Source organism: Talpa occidentalis, unplaced genomic scaffold, assembly GCF_014898055.3.
Source record: "Talpa occidentalis isolate TD23 unplaced genomic scaffold, MPIMG_talOcc4v2.1 talOcc4.12, whole genome shotgun sequence".
In the NCBI taxonomy this organism is placed as follows: Eukaryota; Metazoa; Chordata; class Mammalia; order Eulipotyphla; family Talpidae; genus Talpa; species Talpa occidentalis.
In genome coordinates, this window is record NW_023601212.1 from 38,750,776 (window position 1) to 38,762,171 (window position 11,396).

Sequence of the window (11,396 nt, forward strand, 5' to 3'; positions counted from 1 at the left end):
TTTACTGCCCCGAGTAGTTGGCAGTCTCCACTGAGGCGCCTAGTATGGTGTGAGTGCACAATCAAGGTTGGCCCGGCTGGGGACGGGACCCTGGGGGCTGGGAGCAGCGCTCAGGTCGTCACCCAGCAGCGGCCGATACCGCCGGGTTCGTTGCTTCAGTTGGGAAATTCCGGCGCTAGGGCAGAGAGCACGCGGGACCACCTGGCACCATCCCGGGACCCTCCCAATCCGGAAATGCCAAGCCCTGGCTCGGGAGGGGAAAGCGCGGGGTTTCCGGGAACACGGCACCGCCCCCGCTCCAGGCCACGCTCGGCGGCCGACTATAAAAAGGAGACTTGCGCCGAGTCTTGCCCAGTTCGCTCCTGTCCCTTCTGCGCCTCGTTCCCACCGCCCCGTTCCCAGCGCCCCGTTCCTGCCTTGACCCACTATGGCCCCGGGAGGCACTCGTCTCGCGCTGCCGGCGCTCCTGGTCCTGCTCCGGGCTCTGCTCGCAGGTGAGTCAAGGGTGGCGGCAAGACATCGGGTCAGCTCCGGATGCGGCTAAGCGCTGGGCGCGGGGGGAGGGCCCGGCCACCTGAGAATAAGGTTATTCGTACTTTGGTAACTGCTCGGAAAGTCGAGTTAGAGGCACAGACTAAAAGTCAACAGTGATAGATTCGAATCCAGACCCTGAATTCTGCAGCCTTAGTTTCTCAAATGTAAAGAGGGGAACGCAGTAGCGGCCACCTTGTAATGTTTGTGGCCTGGTTCAGCGGGAGCTGACCCCACGAGGTGGTCAGATGGTGTGGGTACATGGCCCTGGGCCAAGCAGAGTAAGCTGGAGGGCCCTCCCTTCCCCCCCCCCACCAACCCCCACGCCCACCACACACACATTCTGTTCCTTATACCCTGCCCCTGGGGAAGTCCAGCATTGCTTGACTAGGGGAATTCCAGGGCTGACCAAGAACTAGCAGTTAAGAAGTGATTATGGCCTAGCACCCACCCATGCACCAACTCCAGCCTGCAGGGAGGCAAGTAGGGGGACAGAGGGTTTAAAGTGGTGGTCATTGTTGGGAAGCAGAATTGATACCAATGAAGGGCTCCGATCTCAACTTCGCTTTGGAATCTGTTGCTTTCTAGCTGAGTAACCTTCCCTCCCCTCTCCACTCATCATTTCCCCCTGTGAAATGGGAATGATTTCAGAGTCATCCTGGGAGATTCCATCGAGCAGCTCTGTTTTTTTTTTTTTTTTTTTTTTTTTTTTTTTCAGAATACTCCCATCCCAGATAGAGTAAACTGGAAGGGCTCTCCCTGCAAGAAACCTTGCTGGAGGGTGGGGAGATATTGTGGGGGAGGGGTGGTGCTTATAATAAATAAGGGTGCTCTGCAGCACATATTTTTCAGCTTTGGAGGCACCAAGGTCTGAAAGAGCTAGTCAGAACAACCTCCCTCCTTTGTACCTGTAGCTACCTTTCTACCTTCCCTGTGCTAAAAGTTACTTGCATTAGCAATGGTGTCTATATTCACCCAGCTTACAGATAGGGAAACTGAGGTGCAGAGAGGAGAGAACGTTTGTCCAAGAGAATGAGAAGCCAGACTGATTGGAACACCTCTATCTCTGGAATACCTCACCTCTATCACCCCTTCACGTGACCTCTTGAAAGGGAGAAGCACATTGGCTTTATGTCCCTCCTTTGCTAAAATCTTCCATGGCTTCCCCTCTGAACACACTGTTGGCATGGTCTATACTGCCTGAGTTTCTGACTTCTGGTCTCATTTTCCCGAACTTTCCTCCTTGCTCATTCTGCTTCTGCCTCAGGACCCATACTTGTTTCTTTGGCCTGGAATTCACTTCCCTTTTCTCTATGTGGCCGGGCCGCTTCCTAACATTCAGAGTTCTGCTCGCACATTACCCTGTCACCAAAGCACTGTCTGTTTTATCACCCTGTTTTGATATTGTCAAATTTCTTACTAACTTCAGTTATTAATTATCTTACTTGTTCATGAATTTTTCTGTCTTCCACACGGACGGCAGAGAGTTTTGTCTCGTTCAAGGCTATGGCCCAGCAGCCAGCACAGACTGGGTCCACGGTAACATTGAAGAACCCAATTGGTAATACCTGTCCCCTCCTCACCCTTTTGTTCTAGGAGCTGGAGGTGCTGAGGTATCTGTGCACCCACAAAATGTTGTCATACCCCAAGGAGGCTCCGTGGAGGTGAACTGCAGTGGCTCCTGTGATTCCTTGGGCCTGGAGACTCAATTGACTAAGACGGAATTGACCTATGGGGATAATTGGAAAGTCTTTCTACTGAGTGATGTGCAAGAAGATAGCAATCCGATATGTTTCTCAAACTGTGACAGTGGCCAGTTGACGGCTTCAATGTCCCTTACTGTGTACTGTGAGTAGCTTGGCATAGACTAGGCATACTGGGTGGGGAGATGGTCAGGGCATCTCCGGCAGTCGGGACAACTTTTGTCACTTGGTGGTGTGGTCAGGGAGGGTCATTTGGAAACCCCTGTCATTTGGAAACCCCTCTTTGAACTTCCTTGGGTGTATTTAGAATATTCACAGGGATTCAGCACTTTCAAGAATGCTGGCTCTCAGATCTTTTTTTTTTTTTATTATTTAAAAGATTTATTTATTTATGCTGGGGTGTAGGCCAGAGATGCAGGGAGTGAGAGGACTCACTAGAGACAGAGGGGGGAGCAGAACAGGTGGATTGCCTGAAATGCACAGCTGAGGGGAGCAGTAGGGAGACGGGAGAGGTCTGCTATACCACGTGGGTTGCTCCCTGACCAGCTGGGGATCGAACTCATGCTGCAGTGGCTGGGGAGAGCTTCACAGCGCTGTCTTTAACCCCTGCACCACCAGGGAGGCCCTCAGATCTGTCTTGAAGCAAGTGACAAAAACCTAGGTCTAACTCTTAAAAAAGATGTAAATGAAAACTGAGATCACATTTCTCACATATTGGTACTAATCAAAAGAATTGGTAACAGTTGTGCTGGCAAGATTGTGGGATACCATTAGTCTGGAGACACTGCCCACACTGGGGGATCATAAAGAAGCACAGCTCAGGCATTGGGTCTCAAAATGACACATGCATGTGCTTTTGACACAGACACCCCACTTTAGGGAATTGGTCTTATATTTGTCCATACCCATGGGAGAACCAATGAAGATTCAGGATTTCTCCCTGTGGCTTTATTTGGAAAGGCAGAAAATTTTAGTTATTCATATGCAAAGAGGAGGTAAACACTAGTTCTGATGGAGTAGTATGCAACTGTGTAAATGACTGAGGAAGCTCCTTTGTCCTAAAAGAAGTAGGATGTCCTCAGAATGTGCAGCTGGTCAGCCTTTGTGTTAAGGAGCAGCAGGATAGGGTGAGGGAGGCTGTTTTCATACAGGAAGCCTGAAAGGAAATGTAAGAAATTACAATATTAGTTGGGTGTAAGGAAAGAAGCAGGGGAACCCTGGAAGTGGCCAGGGTTTTTTCTGTGTGCTTTTTTTTTTTTTTTAATCTTGGGCACTCTGAACTGTGAGAATGAGTTGCATTAACATGGGCGATAAAAATAAATAAATAAAATGCAAATTAAAACAAAACAAACAAAAAACAAGGAAGAAAGAGAACCGACCACCTGAGATTACACACTCCTGAGTTCCTAGTTCTAGTTCTAGTTCTACCTTAGCCTTTGTCAGCCGGGTGACTGTTGGGGACATGGCTTCTCCACTGCCTTTCACAGTGGACTGCCTCGGAGGGTATAATAATGCACTGCAGCATGAAAGACATTCCACCTTCATGGTGCCTAGCAGGGAACACTTTGGGGAAAGATTAGCTTTGTTTCTCACTTAGAGGCTGTTTGAGCAGATGCTTGACAGATGAGGAAAATCCCCAAACTTTCCTGGTGGCCTCTGAAAACCCCAGGGGAAACTCTCTGAGGGACATTCTGTATCTGGACTTAATAGTTGAAAGTCCAATGCTCTATATTTGAGTCTGGTCTTTGCCACATTTCTTCATCTATGATTTTTGGACATTGAACTTTGCATGGTTCTGCCCCACCCAGGAAGCAACCCTGTGTGGCTGAGCTTTCTCAGAAAGGTTAGAGTTGTTATTCCTATAGGAGATAACCTTTTACTGGGCCTCGAAGGATGTTGCATAGGAGTTAGTAGATAGGCATTCTGGGCAGAGGGAACATTCTAGGCAAAGGTTTGGAGCAGAACAGGCAGACTGACTGAAATACAAGACAGAAGAGGTCTGCTGCACCATGTGGGTTAGCTCCCTGGTCAGAACAGAACTCAGGTCAAAGTGGCTGGCGTTAGCTTGATAGAGCTGAAACTTTAACCCCTGTGCCACCAGGGAGCCCCACTGGCTTTTTTTTTTTTTAACAGTTTTATTGAAATATTTACATGCCATTAAATTCACCCCTTTTAAGTGTACAATTCAGTGAATTTTAGTGTATTTATAGAGCCGTACAACCTTCACCACGATCTAACTTTAGAACATTTCCATCACCGGGGCCTCCCTGGTGATGCAGGTGGTTGAGTGCAGCACTGTGGGGCTGTCCACAGCCTCTGCAGCGCGGGTTCGATCCCAGCCAGCTGCGGAGATACCCACATGGCACAGCAGACCTCTCCTGTCTCACCCGCTGCCCCCCTCAGCAGTGTATTTCAGTCAGTCTGCCTGTTCTGTTCCCCATGTCTCTGGTGAATCCTCTCACCCCCGCACCTCTGCCTGTACCCCAGTTCTTGTATGCATAAATAAATAAATATTTTTTAAAAAATAATAGTCCTAGCCCTAATAACCCATTTTACAGCTAAAAAAACTGAGGGTCAATTTTTGCAACCCTAAGGGCTGACACTGTTCTGCCCACAGCCCATAGCAAAGAAGCAACAAAACTGAGAATCAAACTGTAGATCCATCAGGCTGTTGACACTTTAACAGCATCTCTGAGTGACCTTTCAGGGTCTCTTGAAATGGCAATAAGGAACAGGTGTCCTAAAGACTCCTCCATGGGGAGTCTCAGTGCTAAGGCATAGCTCACCTGGGCTCTGCTATAAATTTTCACAAGCTATCCAGGCTTGGAATTCTACTACCTGGTGCAGAATGGAGATGCTTGCCTAAGAAAACCAAGCCCGAGGGTTGTGTTTTCAGGGGAAATTTAAGTTGTGTTTTGAGCATCTGTGAGTCGTTCTTACATTTTTAACATTTCAGAGGATTATGCATATTCTGAAACATTTTTTCCCTTAAAAGAAGATACCTGAAAAGCCTGGCATCAATATGGGTGACTCAGTCTTTCTCTTTCTCCAAATATAGAGTGCCTACTGTGTACCAGCCACACTAAGGGAACAGAGCCAAGACCCCTGCCCTTTTGAAATGACCTTCCATTGCGGGGATAGAGGAGAAACAATTTAATATGTGGTTCTATGTGTCGAGGGGTGGAGAGGTGCTTTGGAAAAAAATAAAGCCGAGGGGAAGGGGAGCAGAGTTCTTTTTTTAAAAAAAAGATTTATTTATGCATACAAGAACTGGGGTACAGGCCAGAGGTGTGGAGGGTGCAAGGATTCACCAGAGACAGAGTGGGGAACAGAACAGGCAGACTGACTGAGATACACTGCTGAGGGGAGCAGCAGGTGAGTCAGGAGGGGTCTGCTGTGCCATGTGGGTAGCTCCCCTGGCCAGGGATCGAACTTGTGCAGTGGCTGTGGATAGCTTCATAGGTTGTGTCTTAACCCCTTGCACCACCAGGGAGGCCCCAGGGTTCTTTTTAAAGCAATTAGCCCTTAGGGTCGCAAAACTTACTGCATTAATTTAACAGGACACCTAGGGATAGACCTTAAGGTTCTTTTTCACTCTTAGATGATGCTACAAATAAAGAATTGTTTTGTCCCTGTCTCAACAACTTGGGGGCCTTCTCATGGGTGTCCTCTGAAGCTCTTAACACTTGGGTCTGGTTTAGGGGGCACTGGCGGGCATTTTGTGGAGAGGGGAATGATAACCTCCCTGGGCAGGTATGGCTGGTGCCCCAGGCCCCCTGCAGGCGGGCAGCCTGTCCAGCTCACACAACACTTTCCTCCCCCACCTGACCCTCTAGCTTTCCCAGAGCATGTGGACCTGGCACCCCTGCCTCCCTGGCAGCCTGTGGGCAAGAAGCTCACCCTGCACTGCAAGGTGGTAGGCGGGGCGCCCAGGGCCCTCCTCACTGTGGTGCTGCTGCGAGGGGAAGAGGAGCTAAGCCGGCAGCCAGTGGTGGGGGAAACCACTGAGGTCCCCTTCACCATGCTGGCGAGCAGAGAGGACCATGGCGCCAGTTTCTCTTGCCGCACGGAACTGGACCTGCGTTCCCACAACTTGGGACTATTGGAGAACAGCTCAGCCCCCAGGCAGCTCCGAACTTTTGGTGAGGCATTGGGGAGTCTGCAGAAAGAACGGGGTTGGGGAAGCTGTGATCACATTTGGGGTGTACAATTCCTATAAAAGATCATCACCTCTGGTGGTGACCCAAATTGTAAGGCTTCTAGAAAAAGCATGTTCTTGGCCACTGGGATGGGGTACAGAATATTTTGTGAACTGTGACCTGTGATAAGGGGTATGTCTGTCCTGGGACAGGGAGACCCAGGTAGGTGGGGAAATGAAAACACTGCAGGATGTGTGTGCCCCCCCCCCACACCCATCCTCTCTTACCAGACATGCCAGAGACCCTCCCAAGCCTTGCTACCCCCAAAGTTGTGGAAGTCGGCACAGAGTGGCTTGTGAACTGCAGCCTGGAAGGGCTATTTCCAGCCTCAGAGGCCGAAGTCCACCTGGTGCTGGGCAACCAGCGGTTGAGTCCCACAATCACACGCAATACAGACTCACTCTTGGCCTGGGTTCAGGTGAAGGTGGAGGAGGCGGGTGTGCGGCAACTGAGGTGCAGTGTGGTGCTGGGAAGCCAGAGCCTGGAGAAGCCAGAGACTGTGACCTTCTACAGTAAGTAGAGACAGGGAGGGGCTTTTGAGGGGTAGAGCCAATAACCAGGACTGGGCTCACTGTGTGCCTTGACTCCAGGCTTCCCTGCGCCCAGCCTGACCCTGAGTGAAGTAGAGGTCTCAGAAGGGACTATGGTGACTGTGGAATGCAAGGCCCAGGCTGGAATCCTGGTGAGGCTGAGTGGGGCCCCAGATGGCCCTCTGGCCTCAAGGGCCTCGTTCACACTGGAGGCCAGAGCTGAGGACGACATGCGTAAATTCTTCTGTTCTGCTGTCCTGGATGTAGCTGGGCAAGTGCTATACAAGAACCAGACCCAGGCACTCCGTGTTCTGTGTGAGTGGCACCACTGGACAATGACCCCTAATATCCAAGATCCAAACCCTAAGATCCTATGAACTCCTGCCCTCCAAGGCCCATCCCTACTCCCAACCCTTCCCAGTATTCCTACCTAAGTCTTCCAGTTCTGGATGGTTCCTGACTTTGTCCCTCTTGCTGTATTTCTGCAGATGGCCCACGACTGGATGACAGGGATTGCCTGGGCAACTGGACATGGCAGGAAGGTTCTCATCAGACCCTGTTGTGCCAGCCCTGGGGGAATCCAGCCCCTAAGCTGGACTGTCGTCGGAAAGGGGATAAAGCATTGCTGCCCATTGGAGAACTGAGGCCTGTGAAGCAGGAGATTGAGGGCACCTACCTGTGTCGGGCTGAGAATTCTCAGGGCGAGGTTACCCGTGAAGTGTTTGTGCACGTGATCTGTGAGTGTGCCAGTGGTTGGGGCTGGGCAGGACGGAGGCAGGGATAGGGAGCCCAACTCAACCCTCACCACCCCCTCTAATCTCCTCACAGACCCGCGGAATGACTGGACGATGATCATTGTGGTGGTAGTAGTCATAGCCTCCATAGCTGCTGTGGGCATAACTGCGTACATCTATAACCGCCAGCGGAAGATCCGGAAATACAAGCTACAGAAGGCTCAGGAGGAGGCTGCCATTAAGCTGAACATGTCAACCCCACCACCCTGAGCCTGTCCCAGGACAGGACTTCCTCCTCAGCCCCTACTTGGAGGTAGAGGTGCCACATGAACAGTGGTGGATATATGCCATTCAGCTATACCCACCAAGGATACCAGATGACAGGCCTCAGTCAGGATACAGATGGCATTTGGGGTTATGGTACCTGCATGCCTAGGATCCCCAGGCCTCACACCTGACCCACAGCAACAGGACTGAACCAAGAGGAGGGGACAGGACTGTAAGGGATGTCAAAGTCTGACCTGGCCAGTGATGGCGTAAGGAAGATACATACCTCTAGCATGGGTTCTCCCCAGTGGGAAACATTAGCAACCACCCCTGTAGTGTGTGCTGCAGCCCTAGTCCTGAAGACGTGGCCCTGTGCAAACCCGTGCAGCAGCAAGACACAACCCCTCCCCTGCTTTTGCCTGGTAGATGCTCGCTGCAGGACTGCTGCTCTCTGTCCCCAACTCTTGATGTTGATATATATTTATTCATTTCTTTTTTACTATTTATTGAGTGCCTTTTATGTGGACTAGAATACTAAAGACAGACATAGGAAGCTCTCAGTCTGATCTTATTCAGGGTTGCCAGGTACAGTTGTATTGACTTCATTGCACAAGAGTACCTGGCAAAAAGATCGAATGGGACTTTCCCTCAGCTGGTGACATCCCCAGGGATGAACTGTTGAGCCCTTACCCTCCAGCCCTGACACCAGTTAGCCACCTCTCCACCCACATCTGCTGGTACTCACGATGAGCTTTGGTGTCATACCTATCTGTGAGTAAACACTCCTTGGCAGTATCATGGAGTGTCATGAAACTATGCCCAATCCCTGTGTGCCCCTGCCTGTCCTGTTTCTAGTTCAGTGGGACCATGCAAGAACAGAACACTGGCAGCTCCAAATTCCCGCAGTGATGAGGGCCTTCCTGGCAATGAGGAGAGGCTTCAGAGGACCCTTTCCCAACTCTGAAAGCCTCTCCCTTGTGCTAAGAAAGCTTCTTCATCTCCCCCAGCCTTGTGTGAGTTGAGAGGTGGTGTCTCGTCCAGCTGGAACCCTTCTAGCTGCCCTGCTACAACCCTGTCCTCCCACTTCCTGTCCCAAGAAAATGCTGCTGGTCCTGAGGCTCTAATCCAAATCTGGGGCTTGTCAAGACATTTTGAAACTAGCGAAAATAAAGAGCTCTCCCCAGAAAATGTGCCGTTTGGTTTCTACTGGGATCTGGACTCTAATTCTTGAGGAAGGGATATAATGCAGGACATCTGGGCCCTCCAGGGGCCTCAGTCTCTGCGGGTGGGGCTGAGGAGGCGGTCCTGCGGCCCTCCTTATCTCCAGAGCCAGTCTCTGCTTTCTGGAGCTGGGCCCCTCAGTCCGGGCTTTCTGCCATGGGGTCTCTGCTTTCCCTCTTGCTGTTGATTTTGCTAGCGGCCGCCTACCCCGAAGGCGGAAGAGTGCGGAGGCGCCGGGCAGCGGGAGCACAGGATCTCGGCGGCAGCTCCCCGGCTCCCTTCTGGGTGCGTCTAAGCCCGGAGCTCACAGCAGTGCCTCCAGGGGGCTCAGTGTGGCTCAACTGCAGCAGCAGCTGCCCCCTTCCGGAGGTTTCCAGCCTCCACACCCTGCTGCAGAGGGGCAAAACGCTCAGCGGGCAGGGCTGGGTCGCCTACCAGCTGCTGGACGTGAAAGCCTGGAGTTCCGACGTGCACTGCTTCGTCACCTGCGCGGGAGCAACGCTGGGGGCCACGGCCAGGATTACCACCTACAGTGAGGGCCAGGGCCTCAGGCTGGGTTCCGGTGAGGGGAGGGAGACGGAAGGGGTTTGCTGACCGTCGCGCTAGGGGGCGCCCGCGGACCTTGCCCAGCACCCCCTTCTTGCTTTAGAGGTGCCGCGCAGCGTGATCCTGGAGCCTCCGGTCCTAGTGGGCAGTGAGTACACTCTGCGCTGCCACGTGACGCACGTGTTCCCTGTGGGCCTGTTGGTCGTGACTCTGAGGCGCGGTGGCAGAGTCATCTACTCCGAGAGCCTGGAGCGCTTCACGGGCCTGGATCTGGCCAACGTAACGCTGACTTACGTGTTATCCACCAAACCCCGCGATTTCTGGCTGCCTGTGACCTGCCACGCGCGCCTCAACCTCGACGGCCTGGTGATACGCAGCAGCTCAGCACCCATGACCCTGACAGCCTTCGGTAAGGTATCCCTGCAACCCTGGGGGCTGGAGGGTGGGAGACACCCGAGACCATCTTGTGGGCCGAGTGTGAGCTCTATGCGGGTCGTCACATCTTAACGTGCTCGGCTCCTAATTCTCACCTCCTGCCCGCAGCTGCAGCTTGGCACCCCGCATCCAAAGCCTTGGCTTTCACCTCCATCGCAGCCCTTTTGGGGATCCTTCTCGCTGTGGGAGCCGCCTACCTTCGAAAGTGCCTGTTGACTCAGTCCCAGGCATAGATAGGGTGATCCGAGCCAGCTGAGCAGGAAGAAAAAAGAAATCTGGAACAGGTCGGGGGACCCTGCCCAGTTCAATAAAGCCTTCCACAGCCAGCCTGTATCCCACAGCCTAATGGTTCCCCACTAATGCACCTTCTCAGAGATAGTGGTTTCCTTAATGGACTCTCTGCAATCACTTTCTCCCAGTTCCTTGTCTCACTGAGGGCACCTGAGGTTTTCTCACTGTAGTCTACCTGGGGAGCCCAGAGCACCGATCCCTCTGCATTCCCAGCCGGTGTAGTGAAACGTCTTCTGCGCTCACTATCAGTGCGATGCAGTAGGGCAAAGAAAGCATGGGCCCTGAGAGCTTTGGGTTTATGGGAGGATGAGTTTATGGCTTTTCCTATTGGCTCCTCCTGTACCACGCAGCAGCTCTGATTGGATGGTAAGCTTCCTTTCCCATCCCCCACCTCCACTTTAGCCCCTGCACCATCCTGGAGGGCCGGGTGGGGCGAGAAGTGACCCCAGAGTTCACCTTTAGCGCTTGGGTTGAGAGCACAAATGAATGAGGTCACATGGGCATATTGGGAGATTTGCATATACAAAAAAGGTATGCGTGTGGTGATAGTGAGGAAGGCGCAATCGGATGGTCCACGTAGTGTGTCACAGACTCGTGTCTTGGTAACGTCCTGACAGTGTCCGACCTGTAAAAGCCTGAAGCCCGAATGCGTGGTCCAAAGGGTCACAGCTTGTGCCTTGGTCTGGCGTGGACACAAAACCCCGGCCCCGCACGGTACCCTGGCAAGGCTCGAGCAGCACCGGGCCACGCCTGTCGCTCGAAAAGAGACTCCAGGGGCGCTCTTCGGCGGCTGGTGCTCACACACGCCAAGTAGACACGTGCCCGCTACAGGCTGGATAAATACAGACCCCGAGACGATCCGACCCTAATTTAGACGCCCGGGAACGCGGCGCGCAGCACACGTGTCTCGGGCCAGCAGACACTTTATTTAGTCCCCGC

General features: G+C 52.5%; 2 protein-coding genes across 2 annotated transcripts; both read left to right on the plus strand.

Annotated features, from left to right (window-relative positions):
• The first annotated feature begins 286 nt into the window (after nt 1-286).
• On the plus strand, nt 287-9,165 carry ICAM1 (intercellular adhesion molecule 1). The gene is made up of 7 exons (XM_037505753.2): nt 287-494; nt 2,128-2,379; nt 6,071-6,376; nt 6,664-6,945; nt 7,024-7,278; nt 7,452-7,700; nt 7,792-9,165. Exons 1-7 carry the CDS (start codon nt 428-430, stop codon nt 7,965-7,967), a joined length of 1,587 nt encoding a protein of 528 aa, XP_037361650.1. The 5' UTR covers nt 287-427; the 3' UTR covers nt 7,968-9,165.
• Nucleotides 9,166-9,297: 132 nt separating this feature from the next.
• ICAM4 (intercellular adhesion molecule 4 (Landsteiner-Wiener blood group)) lies at nt 9,298-11,226 on the plus strand. Its single transcript, XM_037505754.2, has 3 exons — nt 9,298-9,717; nt 9,835-10,140; nt 10,275-11,226. The coding sequence occupies exons 1-3, from the start codon at nt 9,342-9,344 to the stop codon at nt 10,397-10,399; spliced, it is 807 nt and encodes a 268-aa protein (XP_037361651.1). The 5' UTR covers nt 9,298-9,341; the 3' UTR covers nt 10,400-11,226.
• The last annotated feature ends 170 nt before the right edge of the window (nt 11,227-11,396 follow it).